The sequence below is a fragment of the Orbicella faveolata genome, unplaced genomic scaffold, assembly GCF_042242905.1.
Source record: "Orbicella faveolata isolate gen_17 unplaced genomic scaffold, um_ofav_v1 contig_2, whole genome shotgun sequence".
Lineage (NCBI taxonomy): Eukaryota > Metazoa > Cnidaria > Anthozoa > Scleractinia > Merulinidae > Orbicella > Orbicella faveolata.
In genome coordinates, this window is record NW_028301547.1 from 24,011,474 (window position 1) to 24,029,245 (window position 17,772).

The 17,772-nt window shown below is 38.8% G+C and overlaps 1 protein-coding gene across 2 annotated transcripts; it reads right to left on the reverse strand.

The window, feature by feature from the left end:
• Window positions 1-1,234: 1,234 nt before the first annotated feature.
• LOC110060297 (protein Njmu-R1-like) lies at window positions 1,235-17,763 on the reverse strand. Of its 2 annotated transcripts, XM_020767056.2 has the most exons (13): window positions 17,655-17,763; window positions 17,454-17,594; window positions 16,594-16,806; window positions 15,803-15,883; window positions 15,024-15,084; window positions 14,471-14,527; window positions 13,697-13,759; window positions 12,693-12,754; window positions 12,530-12,593; window positions 11,226-11,319; window positions 10,213-10,313; window positions 8,352-8,422; window positions 1,235-2,017 (listed from the first exon to the last, which is right to left on the reverse strand). In XM_020767056.2, exons 1-13 carry the CDS (start codon window positions 17,741-17,743, stop codon window positions 1,852-1,854), a joined length of 1,263 nt encoding a protein of 420 aa, XP_020622715.2. In that variant the 5' UTR covers window positions 17,744-17,763; the 3' UTR covers window positions 1,235-1,851. The 2 variants fall into 2 exon arrangements, with proteins under 2 accessions (XP_020622715.2, XP_089146545.1); XM_089290419.1 differs by having other exon boundaries at window positions 17,454-17,763.
• Between the last annotated feature and the right edge of the window lie 9 nt (window positions 17,764-17,772).

The following is a 17,772-nucleotide window of genomic DNA, read 5'->3' on the forward strand; positions in this document are numbered from 1 at the left end:
ACATCATTGAGAATTTCTCCTTTTGTGTCGCTCGAGGCGAATTTGTTTTAAAGAAAATAAACAAATAAAGCCGACTAAACGCTAATGGCAGTCACGTGCCACGACATTGTTCCAATGCTCTTTGAAGAAACTGAAACCGAACTTTTTTTGCGTCTGTTGTGCAAGAATCAAACTCTCTACCGACAAAGCGGTGTTTCCACAGAAGCGTGTTAATGAACCACAATATAATAGCCCAAGGTCCTCTTCTAATAATGATGATTTTTTCCGATCATATCGGTAAACTTTCTTTTCGGAGAACCGTGAAGCACGGAATATAGAAAGCGGGTCCCTCTTTCGGTAGCGAACGGAGGGACCGAAACGACACAGTCATGGGTTTTTTTTTTGCGAGATTATTATCAATATGTACAGGCATAAATTGAAAAAAGTAAAACAGAACTGGTATAAAGTTCTCGTTCTAACCGCAACAATGTAATTTTACTTATCACGGCGTGTTATCTTGAAGTAGAATTGCGGATTTAAAAATACAACCATCTCGACACAAAACGGATAACCTACAATTCATGTAAAGAGGGGATGAATCATGTTTGAATTATATATTTTTAAGCAAAAATTTGGAATAAGTACACGTCGAATAATTATTTATCTTAAAATTCAGTCTAAGTTTAGAGAGAGTTTTTCTGTAAACTCATTAGTTACTGAATTATGTGATGCTTGAATGACAAACGTTTTAACGTATTGCGGTTTTGAGGTTGCCCTTGAATGCTAAACAAAGTTTAACGCAAAAGACAATACAAGAGCGCAACCATTGTAATTCCGATTTAGAGAGTGGCGCATTCCATTACTGAATCGGTGAATTTATTTCCTTTTTCAACCGCGAGTTAATTTTTATGTAAACCACTCTCTTTTCCTACGCGTTGTTTTCTTCTTCATTTTCAGTGTGGATCCGAGAGTTTTGGCTGAAGTAAGGCGTATTAAGCGAGCAAGCTACTTGTAGCGCATTTTGATAGGACGAGCGCCATCTTGGATTCGGAAAACAGGAGAGGCTTGGGGGGAGAGAGAGAGGAAAGCGACAGCTGAACCAAGCAAAACGACAAATAGTTCGAGACGTTAGGATTTCGCGATAGCCGCTAGTAAGTGACTGAAAAAAGCATATCCAAGGGAAAACGAATTGAGTTCGGGATACCAGGGAGTTCGAGATCCGAGGCTCTACTGTAGCAAGCGTTAGGAGGCATCGTTTTAAAGCTCTTTTACCTTCAAGTTTATTCAAAAACTCGTAAACTAATCAATAATATATTGAGTATATTGAGAAGAAGAGTCCTGCAAGTTCTCTAAATTGACCGTCTTCCTCAATGAGGTCATTTCGTATATGGTCTATCGAGGTCTATGCCGATGTCTTGCCTTCTATCGTCGTCGAATTCCATCTCCATTCATTTGAAACATATGACACACATCCGCACAGTTTAATACCATTTATATTTTCTGCGCGAAGAAGGGAAATACATTGAAACTTTTACAGCCCGCGCGTCATGAAACAAATTTTTCCTTGCGTACCCCCGGTAAAATTGTCGTTGTTCTGAGCGAAATTTCCCTTACCCTACACCGAGAAGGGTGATATTGTCAACATCTGGTCGTCAACGAAGATTTTGAATCTCGCGCTCGGAAATTTGCTACGCGTCGGTTCTTTCAAACTTTTGTTCTAGAAACAAAAGAGCCTCAAAGCTGCAAACTATAAAAATGCCCACAAAAGGAAGTTAATCCCAGAGCCATTGTCCACCAAAGATTAAACATAAAGTTTGATATGTCATCCTTGCGCTCCACATGGAAATAGCTTTATTATCTGGTCGTTTCAGTTTACTCTGACAGAGCTTCGATTCCAAATTTATCATTTTCTTCAATGTACTCTTCCAGTACTCTGATGACATTCAGTGTGTCCAGAGAACACAGTGCACGGGCTTCTAACGTCGTGTTACGGAGAAGGATGGGACCATTTCCACATTTCAGCAGAAATACGTACGACCTGTAAAACATAAAAACACAAATCAGCTGACTTCAACTGACAGCGTAAATCCACTTTTTGTAACAAACTCTTCAACATTGTTAACCCTCCAAAAAGCACACCGCGCAGGGTCCGGTGGGATTACGCATTGGATGAATGCAGGAAACCGTGCAACTCTTTGCAATTAAGGAAGAGAAAAATATTCCGCGTAGCTCAAGGCACCAATCACCAAAGAGCAGAGTGTAAAGAACCCGTGAAAGAAAGGCGACAAATCAATAATAATAATAATAATAATAATAATAATAATAATAATAATAATAATAATAATAATAATAATAATAATAATAAGACACTTATACAGCGCTGTTTCCTAGTGGTCCAACGGCGCTTTACAGATTTAAAATTCGCTAAAACTAACTTAAAACTTACCAAAACTATCTAAAATTGACTAAATTTAAAAAAAGTAAAACCATAATAAAACAATAAAAAATCAGCATCCGTAGTAAGCACTCAAGAAAAAAAAATGCTTTTTGAGTCTACGTTTAAAAGTGTCAAGTGATGTAGAATCTTTGACAGAGGCAGAGGATTCCACAGCAATGGCGCAGCAACGGCAAAAAAAATGTCCACCATAAGTTTTATGAGACCTTATTCTCCCAATTCGTATGTTCCTGCCACCAAACTTTCTCTCAACATAAGGAAATCTAAGTAGCAGCTGAGGTTATAAAATTAAAACACAAATGGTCCTGAGTATCGCTTTCGCCCTACAACGCGAAAGCCATTTTAGTGCATGCCATTTCAGGAACATAAACCTATTACTGTATGATGCAAAATTTGAAAACGGAAAAACGATTTTCCAAGGTTCATAACAAATAGTTAAAAAGCAACTCAAGAAATACTTTCATCCTAAAGCACTAATGCTTATGCAGCTGACTCTCTGCATAGGTTACTGTCAGGTATGTATCACTTGCACCACACGTGAACACGAAGGCTTAAAGATGAGGCGCGGTTTTCAGCCGAGTCACTACTAAAGAAGGGTTTTGGGGAAGACTTGCACATCTCACTATAATTAAATTAAGGAGATCCAAGTCAAAAAGTCGAAAATGTGCTAAAAATATTCTAGGAATGATGAAATCTCACAGATATCTCAGTGTCGGCTTATCGTCAACTTTCTCGACTGGTCAATACTCGATCTATGTCGACCCGATATATATATATATATTTTTAAAAAAAAAAAACCATCATCTGCTTCAGTAATGTCCACTTTGAACATTCTGGAATGTTTCTCTATAGCTTCCACATTATATATTTTCGTTTAAGCCTTTAAGTTCCATTCGATTCAAACACCACTTCACGTGAAAGAGACAAACAAATACTTTATAGTGAGGTTAGTGGACAGTACGGCGCAAGAGTATATTCGGAGAGCCACATCATTTACACTGCGATCAGGTGTTCTTTGTTTTTCGGCGAACGATGAAAGTTCACCGAAAGCAAAAGAACGCCTGATCGGAGGTTACACTTCAACTGGTTTTGCCTCGAGGCATATTTACGCAAAGGCCTTTGAACTACACGTCTCGTTACAGTCGTTATTTACTGAATTCCTATGGTTAGAAACACTGCTGAAAGACATTAACCATTTGTAAAATACTGCACCGTACTTCCAAGAGAAGTAAAGCGTTCTCTGCGTATTGTAAACACGTTTGCACGAACCTAAAATTCTTTATAGATTTGTGAAAACAACAAGGTAATATGTGGCAACTTAATACTGACGGTAAATTTCTCTGTTAATTCTACAATATGACAAAATATTAAAATAATTCAATCTAATCTTGTAAACGTGAACTTCACATGCTGCAATCCATTTTCACTCTCGCCAGAGCCCCACGATAGGAAGGGGGGAGGGGGGAGGGGGGAGGGGGGAGGGGTATACTCCCTACAATGGACGTGAAGGGAGGCTTCTCCTGAAAGGGGTTCCTTTTTCAAGAGGGAGGTATAAAGAGGGGTTGGGATTTCACTACTTGAAGTTTTGAAAAGGGCATATAAAATGCACTTTCAAAATATCGTTAACAAATGCATTTTACAAGCGAGTTATATATCCAAGTATTACTGGGCAGTCCAAGGAAAAGGGAAGCAGTGCGATTGCAGTTTCCGTCAAAAAAGGCGGATAAAAGGGTTAGAATTAATTAATGATGGCAATACAGAATTAATACAATACTTCTCGACGACATAAATTTTTTTCTAGATTTCTAGTTTCTCACAAGGTATTTTTCTCTCGATATGCGCAAAGAGATTTTTTTGAGATCAGTCGCAATAAACAGCTCACGTGCTCCGATGACGTACCTAACAATGAAAAAAAATACTAAATTACGTGTAGAAAAACGAAATCACGTGTAGAGAAACGAAATCACGTGTGGAGAAACGAAACCTTCTTTTGCCCTGCATCTGTCTATTAATATCACGTTAACTGTGATCTAGGAATGCTTTAGACCAATTTTTTCGAAATCATTCAAAAAAATGGTGGGATGGCTACTTTAAATCAAATAGCAGAGCAGGAGGGAGTGATGGGTCAAAATGAAAATAATAAGAGGCATCTAAAATTAGAAGAAGAAAGCATACATGGAAAAATTCCAGCGCCCCGTTTCGTTTTTATAATGGTACTGCGCGTTAATTGATACATTTCCGTTGTGCGTAGGATCTTACGGAAAGAGGGCGGGTGCCAGAATATACGATCCCGGCGAGGGGAGTAGATTGCAGAATGCAGGTCACAGTTCTACCAACTGTGCATTGAAGTAATTTAGAACGGTCACGGGGTAAATGTCATTGAAACTAGACAACAAAGAGTTGAACAGGAAATAAATTTTTCAAGTCGTATTTAAATTCCAAGATTTCAGCGAGGGTGTGTTGTTAAACTGATCCGGAAATTAAGTTCCAAAACAATGCAGTTTTGCGTTGGCGCACGAGTCAGAATATTCGAAAAGGTGAAACATTGCACGTTGTCGTGCTTGTGGTCTATCACGGCGGGTTGCAAACAGTATAGGAATGGGTTTTTTAACACAATTGTCGGGCGTTCTAGCTACATCCAGAAATCTAATGCATCGTGCCAATCCAATGACGTAATTTTCATCCTCGCGAGGGTTCCTAAAGGTGCATTTACAAGCGCGTCTGGCGAGACAGTCCCTGTAACCACTGAGTTACTTTTTGTGTCTTTCACTCAAAAGCTGTCGTGGGCAAAGAACGGTTGAGAACTAACACTGTTTCTCAATCTTTTTGCGAGTAAAACTGTCAAACGCGTTAGGTTTACATAATTGGTTCTGATAAAGGAAAACCCACGCGGCCAGCAGAGGAAAACCGCAAAGTATGAATGTTTTAACATGAACCCACACGACATTCAGAAAGGTGCTAATTTATCCGGAATACTTGATTGTAGGACGCATTGTTCATCCATATACAGTCATTTTTTGATTAAAAAATTTCACTTCCTTATGAGCAAATTGATCACGTTACCTGTATCTCCAATTCTCACTTTTTTTTACGTCCTTATGACAAACTCAAGGAGATTCAAGCTATGATTATAAAATTCTCAAATGGAGAATTATAACAAGATTGCTCATAGTTAAACGTGGATTACACTTCATGCGACCTGCAGAAAAAATCTTTGAAAAGTAGGAAAATTTTACAGCCTTGCTTTTCACTCCCTGCATGGCGTGAACCAACAAGTAAAAAATCCGTTTGCATTCGCGGAACGCCACGATTAACCTGGGTCGTTAGTTGAAAGCCCGTTTGAACTGAGCGATTCCAGACAAAATCTTGCTGCACTGTTATCTCCGGCATTTTCTCACTTTCTGAAAGTCACAACACCTAGCCATTGATGATAATGTTACCGCGTCAAGAGAGCTGCAATTCACGATAATCACGAAAGACAGACTGTTGCAATACTGAAGTAGATAACGGTAAATTACTGAACCACGCAGCAAGTTTATGAAGCTTACGTTTCGAGTATCATATTGGCTCTTCGTCAGAGCAAAGAGAACAACTCGCTAAGGGGGGTTCATTTACCTCGGTCTTCCACTTGCTCACCGACACAGCCCAACAGTCTCTCCATTTCAATTTTGGCCCTGCTAAATGTAGATACAGACGGCGGATGATGGTAGAAATTATTTCTGGACGAGTTCCAGAACTAATTAAAATTCCCGTGCCGCCATCGAGCCTTCCATCTGACCTAGCTGACGTGTTATCAGTCCGTCATTTCCCACAGTGCCGCTCGCAACCCTACAAGACTACTGGTCAATGCAATCGTGACGTGACCGACCTCAAAGATATAAGAAAAGCCGTGTCTTCATTAGAGAAAGGACCAGCCGCGCTGCACAAAATCAGATCCAATACGACTTCGCTTTACATTGTGTTGACAGGCACAAACTCTTACAAAACTTTTCAGCATACAATAGTGGCCCTTGCATAAGGTTTATCAGTTTCGAGACAAAATAGATGCTAGTCTGTTACTTAAGTACGGTAACTACAATGTAGTTCAATAATCTCTTATGTAAACTATATCAAAACGTTTCTTGCCAGATTACAGATTATCTCAAGTGCCTAGGTCCCTCGAGGTTAAACTAAAGGAAGCGCCAATAAGCCAATTTAAATCCTTCAGTTTCCACATGTGCAATTCGATTTCACGAAGCTTTGCTCTGGATTTAAAACGTCGAACTGTAATCTGTAGCTATAATCTGTTCGACCAATCAAATGCTGACATCAGGAGCCAATAGTATTGCTGCGGTCACGGACGTACACGATTGGTCAATTTTCCCGCCGTTTGTGAGACCGATGCGTGCGATCGCGTCATCAAGTCTGCGGTGTTTGTGAGAAAACTACCCGAGAAAATTTGCATTCTATCTCAGTAGACGATTTTACGATAACATTAGCTAAGGTAATCAGTCGGCCAAAATAACAGGGTCTCTTGATCGCATCATTGACGCCTTAACCGGCTTTGATAAGGGGCGAACAAAGGACAGTTCGTCTCACCAGGAAAAGCTCCTCTAACGCACAAAGGAAAAACATTTCGAAACATTGCCCCACGCGAGAAAGGAAAGGAATACGAGAAACTAAGGCGCATCAACTTGACTGCGTTATAAAGCCATAAATCAAAAGGGTTGTTAGCCTGCGAGCATTTTCAAGAGAGGGGCGTTGGTATTCCAAAACATCTTTTCATCTCAGTGACGCAAACAGGAACAAAGCGAACGCAATTAGAGATATTAATGACAATAAAGCACAAATCTTACTGTGTTGGCAGTGGCCTAAAGAGAGAGTTAAGGTCAATGTTATTGCCTTGAAGCGCAACAAAGCGTCAAACCCCGGAAAGGGATGTTTAGATAACACGCCAAATGGCCCAAGTTTTGTTTTGTTTTCATCTCGGCGCGCCTTGAAACAACTGCGCAAATAGCTGAACAAACAGAACTTTCCCTCGAGAAAAGGCGTTAAAATTTAACGACCAACTAGCGCAAACAGGTTATCACGAAATATTGAATCATTCACCTCGAGTCGAACTTCGAGTTTTAACTTTTGAGCCTAGTGTGTGACAATTCAAATAAAATCTACCAGCTGCACTAAGCAGTACTTTCCTGTCGAGCTCGGCTCGGTTAAAACATTCTCCAAGCGAGAGTCAAATATGTACTGCGGAAAAACATGGTCAAAAGCAACGAAATGACAGCGTTACTTAGGGAACGCGTGAATGGCTCCGTACAGCTGCAGAAACAGGGTTTCCTAAATACATTTCTGATATTGATTTTCTGTATAAAAGGGTACCTTAGGACTCTAGAGTTCTTACAGACTCACTATTAAGGTCTCTTAACACGACAATGATATCTGTATCTCACTAACAGAAAATATGGCAACTTCAGTTAAAACGTTTAGGGATTCACTGAGGATGCAACGCACGAAACCTATGAGTTGCTTAACATTAAAACCAATAGAAAATTCCGCTTAAATATTTTGCTGATTAGTCTTCTGTGACTTCCATGTTTGACTTGAACAGAGAAGCCAACGCCCCTATCAAGATAGTGTATGACAGAAAAAAATAATGAGAGATCGAAAGTACTGATCAAAAGCCTCAAGCTAGCAATAAGTCGAAAAAATTCCACAGTAAAACTCCCTGTGTTCATTGGCGCTTGTAATGGTGGGTATTAAACGATTTGTTGCATACTCGCCCGTGAATTAATTCTCTATGGTTTAACTCTCCAAGGCGAATATCGCAGTTGAAATCAGCTAATATGTTCGCGCGCACGGCTTCCGGGCAACCCTGTTGTTTGGGTGCGCATTATGAAATTAATAAAATTAAAGTTTGGTATCTCAGTTCAATACTGACCTGTACAGCGAGTAATGATCTGTCTCTGCTTGTCTTAAAAGTCTCTTTAATGTATTCAAATCGTGATTTACCTGAAGGGCGAAAAAACATCATGACGTTAAGATGTCAACGCAGTCTCGACAGTGATAATAGATGTGACACGTCGAGGTGCAAAAACACAAACAAAAGGAAAAAGGTAATTAAACTTGTCGAAACTTGTGATTAATGGCAGGAATAATAAATAATTTAGAAGGCTTTCAAAGTTTTAATTCTTTAGAGGACCATTTCTGAATTTTGCGGGTTAGCTTGTTTCCTATTACGGAACACAATCCCAAGTTAAAGTTAAAAGAATTTTCTGTTCTAATAAGCACTGCGCAGTTGAGAGTGCGCGGAATTTTCCCCAGCATTTGATTAATGTTCCGGCGAGTTTGACGTTTAATTGCCATCTATTCAAGTTCTTTATTGCTCATCAAAATTAACAGATTAGAGGGATTATCTTGTGTACACGAGAGTATCTTTAGAAATTGAATTCAAAATTAAGCTAACGCATTACTGTTTTCAAAAAAAAAAAAAACGAAGAAGAAAAAAAATCTGTTGAAAGCTTGGCCAAAGTTTTTGATCAAAATGACTAACACTAGTGATAGCTTAACAGTCTTAACAAATCTTAACAAACGGAGGGAAAACTGAAATGTCAAATTTGCGCTTTTGTGCGATTTCGTTGAAATAAAAGGCAGAATTTTGCCTTTTGTTATCGAAAGAAAATACGCCTATTGAAACTGCGATGGTTACAATATCAAAAGATTCTGTACAATGAAGAGAGTACATGAAAAACGAATGATGGCATCAATATAAATTACGAACATATAAAAAAAGATGCAGTTGTCGAGTGCAGAAACAAGCGTATTAATGCGCGCCCTGAGCATCAGGGGGTTGTTTCTTTTCACGTTTCGGGATGGAAAAAAAAAAGACAAAATTGTACACGGAAAGACTTTGATGCAAAGGGTAACCAATATTAGTCTGGTTCAAAGACATTCCAGAAAATAACAGTTAATAACCTGGCAACTGACCAACGGCAAAGAAAAATATAATAAAACTGGAAGGCATTTGTTCCTATTTGAAAAGTTTGTACAGGAGAGTTTTGTTGCTATACGAGAGGTGATTTCAATGAATGGCGAATTTGCTCAGGAGCATCTGCGCAGACGTGCAATTTCCCGCCAATTTCCTTCCTGAAATGCCGGAAGGAAAGAGAATTGGCTTTGCGCTGTAAGTCAAACGGGAAACACTCAGAGATTCTGTCACTCGTCACTAATATCACTTAGAGCTTCGATGTTCGGGCTTCATAAATTACTATTTTCAACTCTCCCTGTAGTCTTTAAGTTACTCTTGTGCAACATATTTTGCAAAAAGACTGTAGTTTTCATGGATAATCGAACTTGAAATACTCCTTCAGTCTTCGCAACTACAAAACATCTCAGCCCCTTTCAATCAAATGGTTTGCGATTCAAAAAACCAACTGTAACGATCTTCTCCGTGATCAACGTAAACTCTGTCATAGCCGCTACCGTACAGGGATCGTTACGCAACGTTAACGAGTAGCGTCACGCCCCAGGAACGAGAAGTAGAATGGAAATGTGGGAGAAAGGAGGCGCAGCAAGCAGGACTGTAATATTATACTCTAAGCCTGCGGTTCAGGCTTTAATGGGGAAGAGGAAGGGCTTGGGCTTATAACGCCTGCTACGCGGGCCATACACTGTTGAGAGACAGAGATTTTGAAGATTACTCTAAGAGGTTCTGACTGATCCAAAGCAAAATCGTACTAAGATCATTACGGGGATCTTAGGTTTAATACGAGAAGATTGTAATCTAATCTTTCTTTACATACCCTCAGTTTGTAGTTCTCTATCACTTGTCGAAGGAACACGGGATTGTCTACTGCATCACTCAACATTGTTTTGGCCCATTCCCTACAGAACCGCGTAGAAACTGAAGAAAAGAGAAAGAAAGGAAAAAGATTATCGTGATTATTTTTACATCAGTGAAGAGTCAGTGTGATCACACATGAAAAATTGCGTTTTGCCTGATCAGTGTCAATAGAGCTGATCCTACTCGAGGTTACAAACTAATGAGGTGTTCGTCTTTAGCTGCAGCCATGACTTGGTGTCCCAGCTTATGGGAGGTGCCCCCTTATAGCAGGTTATAATGTAGCGTTTTACTGTGCAGCCTGCTTACGACCATTACTCTGTTTTCCTTCAGAAAAGGTGTCTTAAAGTGGAAGTTTCAACATGAAGGCTATTCTGAAATACAACTACCCTAAATTAACACAAGACAGGCATAGCAGCCTCATGGTTAGTGTCCTCATCTCTGGATCATGCGGTCCAGGTTCAAGGCCTGGCCAGGGACATTGTGTTGTGTTCTCACAGTGCCTCTCTCCACCCAGGTGTATAAATGGGTACCAGCGAATTAATGCTGGGGGTAACCCTGCGATGGACTAGCATCCCATCCAGGGGGGAGTAGAAATACTCCTAGTCACTTCATTCTACTGAAACCGGAGATAAGCACCGGCCTGATGGGCCTCCAGGCTTGTATGCAGATTTTACTTATATTATGCACAAAGCTGCAATGGACACACATATTCTTTGAAAAACTGTTCACCTGTCCCTACCAATACCACAGTCAACTGTCTCCTGGCATGGTGCCTACAGCTTCACAGAATCAGTAGATGCACATATGCCTTGCAGACCTATTTTTCATCCCCTTTAAATTTATTATACTGGTAACACTTTTACTACAATGCATAGATATTCATGGAAGCAGTGGTAATTAAACTCATTGCAGACCTATTTAACGATTCTGCAAACTTCCATAAATTAATGTACAGTTAATTAATGTAAATACCTTTACTGCTAAGAGTATATTCTGAACCATCTTTTTTAAAGATAACTTCTGTAGGTATAACTGAAGTACATTCAGATTCTAGGTTTTCTGTATCCTGCCGAAAAAAAAAAAAAATTAAACATCTCATCTAATATATCAGTTTGGAATGAAAAAGCATTTTTGGTATACATCTTCTAAGGGACCAAACAACCACAAGAAATGGCAAGTATCCAGACAGTTAAGTTGACAAAACATTTCCCATAGGATTGTCAAGGCATGAGTAATTCTGATTCCCGCTAGCCCTTTGGGCAGACACCCACTCCCACTCACTCAATCCTCTTATTCCCGATGGAACATAGGTCATCCACTAGTGCCCGCCACCTGACCCTATTTTGAGCAGTGCACTTCACTTCCCACCACATGCAGGCACCCACTCTACCACCAAAAACCTGTGCTCACTTAAAGCACTTCCCACTTGCTCAAGGTTTTAAACAGAGAGTGAAAGGCTTGCCTGGGCCCTTGCCCATTGGGCAATTGAGCAGGGAAGGTTACTGACCCAAAAGCAAAAGGGTTTTTTGTCAAGCTCTGATTGTAAGAGGGAAGAACCATCCTGTGGAGTGAAGAGGATGCAAGACAGAAAAGATCCAAGATTTTAATATCACCCTTTTTGCGGCTAGTTTTGCTCCTTTGCATTACAACGTTATCCAACGTGGATGCATGATAATTTCAGGCTGAAACTACAAAGTAGCCCAAAATTGCCTCACACACAAGCCAGAGTATATTGTAATATAAATGAGAAAGGTTAACTGTGAAAAGGGCCATTGTACATGAACTAGTCTTGCAAACAAAGATTGAAAAGGAAACTTTATCCAGATAGAGAAAATCTTGTCATTTCTGTAGGCTAAAAAAGTAAATTATTATAAAACCACTGACATGCTGTCTGCAGTGCAGTCATGTGCCTCTGTGGTTTGTTGGGTTATTGGACTTCTTGTAAACCGGTAACCACTTAAAGCATGGTAATCATGTCATCACAAACTCTTCTTGTCGTGCAACAGTTGTTCTACAAGAAGAGTTAAGATGGGAGTAGCAATATTCCTGATCACCAACACTACAAAAACTGGTCATTAGTCATTATAATAATATTAACTGCTAAGCTCAAATACATAGTTCAATTTTGACCAGCTGACCTAACAAAAAATTCTGTTTTGTTCACTTTTATCAAAACATAAGAAACCTTTTTTAATGTTTAACCATATATTGTAAGGAAAATTTGATCATTCATATGACATTTCACCCTTAGAAAAAAAAAGAAACACTTCAACTACCTTAGAAGCATCTGATTCAGCTGATTTTCCCAAAACATGAACTGTGCTACAAGCATCAACAAACCTACGATGAAAAAAGAGAAGCAACCACTAAGTTCAAGATTTTGTTTTATTTCTTTGATTGAAGCAATATCAACAATCATGGCATAACTTTGCCACTCACATTTTCATATCCTTTTTCAGTCTTTCATCACCTTGTACTTCTAACTTGCCTCCTAACAGACCCTGTAGACAAAAATAAAACAAAACTAATTAAAAATGACTCAATGCCACTGGATCTGATGGCTTGGTCATGTCCTTAGAATGAACCAGGACTGCATCGCCAAAACCACTCTCAGATGGACACCACCTGGGAGAAGGAAGCAAGGGCGAAACTTGGAGACATACTGTGATGGCTGAGCTAAAAGAGATGGGCTTGACGTGGGGCAAGGCACAACATCCTGCGAAGGACCATCCTACCTGGGATGAAGAGAACTAAGCAAAGCAAGAGGCAGCAAGCAATCAAAAATGACACACTCTCTGACTATTAAGTGATGAGCAAATGTCAGTAGTTTTGACGGTGGGAAATACATGTTTGGCGTGAAAGACCCTATCCCTGGCAGGCTCTGCTCACGTGTCGTTTACAAGTTTGCATGTGGGGGCTGTAATGCCTGTTTAGGTGGCGAAATGGTCTGGCATTTTTCCAGGCGTATGAAAGAGCATTTAGCCAGTGAAAGGGTCTCTCACATTTTAAAACATCTGCAAAATTCTGAACATTGGCACGCCTTGTGTTCAGCAGATTGTTTCCAGAGAGACCAGTCCTCTATGAATCAACAATTACACCATGTTAATCTAAAATTATCTCTTTAATTCTCACACTTTCACGCTTTGTTTCATTCTGTTGTTACTATTTATCACAATTAGCATTTTTGACTTATTATAAATTCAGCTTCCATTGCTTTGTACTTGGATTAACTGAGGACAGAAGTTTCTGTCGAAACATGTTTTGTAAACTCAAACGTAACTTTTGTCCTTTCTTAAAATTCTTTACTTGTCTGCTACTATCAAGACCTTTTGGAATTTATTATTTATAATTTCTTGTACATGTTGTTATTAAATAATGGGTAATATAAGGGTGACGTTTTGAAATAAATGTTCTTATCACACTTATGCAACAAGAGCACTCACCAATCCTATGAGAACAGAAAGGTCTTCCTTTAACAAGCTTGTACAACGACAAACAAACTTAACCTATGAATGTGAAATTATCATCAACAGTTACAAATTGCATTGGTATGGTATCCAAAGGTTTCATACCCAAACAAGTTTGCAGTGTCTGGGTTTCCACCACATTCTTATGGAGAGATTGAGTAAGTTTGCCTCCAAGTCAACCCAGTTTGCTCTCTACTCTAATTGCATTTATTCTGAATTGTAACGAAGTCTACTGGACTCCAACTTAAGTTATTACCTACTACACCAGGATGTCAAAACATGGACTAGTGACCATTCTTTTCTTAAGCATGAGTACAAGAGTGAATGTTTGGGCAAACTCAGTTGATATCTCAGTGTGAATTTAAGAAGCTGGGTGTGTACTTGGAAGATAAGGGCAAAACCTCCACAATTAATCCCATTAATATGTAATCATTTTTAAAACCTCAACTGGTGGGATGTTTGGTGGTTTAATGGTTGACTTGTTGATCAGGGAAGTTGTGTTGTTCTTGGGCGAGACACTATTAGAGCTCACAGTGCCTCTTTTCACCCAGGGGTTAGAAAGTGTAAGCACAAGTGCTGATTAGCAACATGTGTTTAGCACTTCCATTCCACAGGTTTGAAAGGCTCCTACTTCAGTAGTGGACCCCAAAGCAAGAAAAAGAGGGAAGAACCTTCGAGAAACATAGGTGGAGATCCAAGGTGCAGTTAAAGTATAACTTGAAGGAAGAGACATGGTCAAGAACAACTTACATTTTCATCATACCAAGCTTCCAGATGTTTAAAACTTTCCTGCACATCTTGAGATTCCTTCAATGATAACAAAATTAATGTACATTGCATGATTGGCAGATTCTAAGAAAAAAGCTTTTTGAAATATGCCACTTAATGAATTCCAACAAAGCACAATAAATTATTTGGAAACATAAAAGACCTAATTGCCAAGACAATACCATGACAATAACCACATGAACAGGAGAGGATGTGGGGACAAGGCATGTTGAAATTTTGGGATGTCATAAATGGAAATTATGCCACTTTTTGGGGCTGTGAAAAAGACGATGTTGCAGATGGTATTTCTAAAGTGTAAAAAAATCACCCAATCATAGCACCATATATCAAAAAAAAACTGAATGAGAATTATTCAGGGGGGGGGGGGGGAGAGGCTTTATAGGAATGTGTGAAAAAATAAAGAATTTGAGAAGTCAAAAAAAAAAAACTACATGGACAAGGAGAATGACAGTTGAAAGAGACGCTTTACTTACTAGGTGATACAGAATGAATGGGTTGCATGCAGTAAACTTACAGTATATTTGTCAATGTATGGAAGGAGTCCATTGCTATATTCATCAAGTTCCTTTTGAAATCTAAGATGGCTGTTAAGGTTCCACTGATGCAATCTATGAAACTTTGTGTTTTTCATGAAGCCATTCTTGATGAAAGGTATGAAATACAGCCAACTACAAACAAGACTTTGCACCTCATGAAAAATGATATTATCCCAGTTGGCTGGCGATAATGTTGCCATAGCCAAAACTGTTCCGAATGTTAACAAATCACTGCTCTGCCCATAATATGTATAATTCTAAACAAGACTTTGCATCTCATGAAAAATGATATTATCCCAGTTGGCTGGTGACAATGTTGCCATAGCCAAAACTGTTCCGAATGCTAACAAATCACCGCTCTGCCCATAATATGTAAACAGTTTGATTTCAGTAAACTGTAGAATGACATTCCCTGTAGGAGTACTAACGTGTTATTGTGATTTGTGAAATCAACATATAATGTGAAAAACTATGCTTGTGCACATAGCTGTCCTTCACCAACTCTTAACCTTAATTTTTCTCTTAATATTTTAACAAATTTAAAACATGTTGATATATAATTTGAAGCATCATATGTGCAGAGCGTACATAAAGCAACAAATGTTTGTCTTATAGGGCTCTCCAGTATTCTAATATTTATAGCTCAAGACAAATTTCATTACTGCAACAGTGATATACATGCACCCTTATCACCAAAATAACAAATTCAATCATATTAAAGAATAATATACTGAAATGTCAACATTTAAAAGGATACAGTTCTAACCCACTCTTGCTACCAGAGACAAGGCACACAACGTAGTCTTTTGACAGGTAACTTCCAAATTCGATAGAGTCCCTTCAATTCAAATAGCAAAACTATTAAATCCATACAAACCAAAAGTTGAAACCCATAATGACCTAATTTGTCAAAAAGGTTTTAATTAATGTTTTTCCTTGCCAACTTATGAATATTACATTCTCTAATACAACACTTCTCCTAACCTTCTTGATGCACAAGAAAACAAATATCAGTATGCACCTGCTGGGATTTAAATTCTATCTTTAGCCTAAGTTTTACAAACCAGTTTGACTTTAAGTTTTCTTTGTTTCCAATCATCACAATGCATATGACACAAATAAACCAAACAGTTATATCTGAAGAGCTGCTGCAAACTAGTGGACCTGTCAAGCTAAAAAAAAATTGGCTGTTGCATAATAATTTGTCCAGAAGTTATCTGTATATATAAATGCACACTACCTACACTGTGTGTGCGTGAGCTATCTGCATGCTAAAATGATGTAATCAAATAAATTTAGAGTTAAATAAAGGCCTATACAATAACTGTGGGACTCTGCTTTTAAACTTGGCAAAATTTATATACAGTGGAACCCTGCCTTATGGCCACCCCATTAATACGGCCACCTTGTTATTACAGCAAGATTTCTGTGATCCGTTGGTGACCGGATTAATGGGGTTCCACTGTATTATGAAAAAGCTTGAACCAAAATCAGTTTTACACTAAATCATACCCAAAGCCTAAACTATCCCTTTAGCTAAAGACGTACATTTCTTGTTGATCTCTGTATTCTTCGCCATTCTCCTTTCCTCCTCTCAGCAAACAGTAATAGCAAAGTGCTGACTCATCAGGAAAAAAGTTCTCCAGAGTATTGATATTACCGCTTCCACTGTATACAGTTCCTCTTGTAAGTCGTTTGGCCATGAATGTCCTCAGTTCAGTTTCCTGCACTCCTGATAGGTTTGTGCTCAACAATGACAGACTACAACAGAATGACAGTAATGTTATTCACTTGGTAATGGAGTTTCAGGGTAGTACAGTCTATTCTTGCATGTTTCATGGCACAGCTACTTTTTTTTTCGTTTACGGTTACTGAATTGCTGAAATCTGCACAAGCACATTTTTCCAGAGAGGATTGTATCAATGGCCAGGCCTTACATTCATCAGCTTGCAGTATTGTTTGGAAAAAGATTGAACTAGTCAGTCTGTATTAGTATATGTACTGGAATGATAAATCCTATCTTGTAACTAACTATGTGTAAACGCAACATTGTCTTTTTAAATTATGGGTGCATTTCACTATAATTTCATGTCTTTACATGCAAGTGATTTAGATTATGAAATATAGTAAGGCATGTTATGGCCAATTACAAAGTTAACATAGTTTGTCAGTAACTATATGATATCAATGTACATGATACAAGCACATAAATTCCATCTTCTGCTGCTTTAGTTACCTACTATCAAAATGAGACTCGTCTGATCATGATTATCATTCAATAATCACTTTAGCACTGTTGGTAAGACTTCAGCACCATTTGAAAACGGCCTCAAGCCAGTGTCAAGTACGGAGAATTCACGAAGTTAGTTAAAAAATATATATATAAATAAAAATAAAAAATAGATCACCTAAAATCGTTATTAGAAGTCGCTTCTTTACGAAGAAAATCAGCCACAGATCCCTCGGCGGCTACAGCTGCTTTGCTCGCCACGCCTCCGTCTTCATCGTCTTCGCCGTTCTCATTTCTATCCACTTCAGCATTGTTCGGCCTAAAATTGCAAATAATTAACAAAAGATATGTGGAATGAATAAAATCTTTAGGGCTGTACCTGCGTGCTTTAAAAGTATAAAGGGCAAATCCATAGAAATCGTCTCGTTTTGGTTCATTATTTTCTTCAGTGTTCGGTTCATCCGCCATGTTGGAAATTACCCAGTCTGGAGACTGGA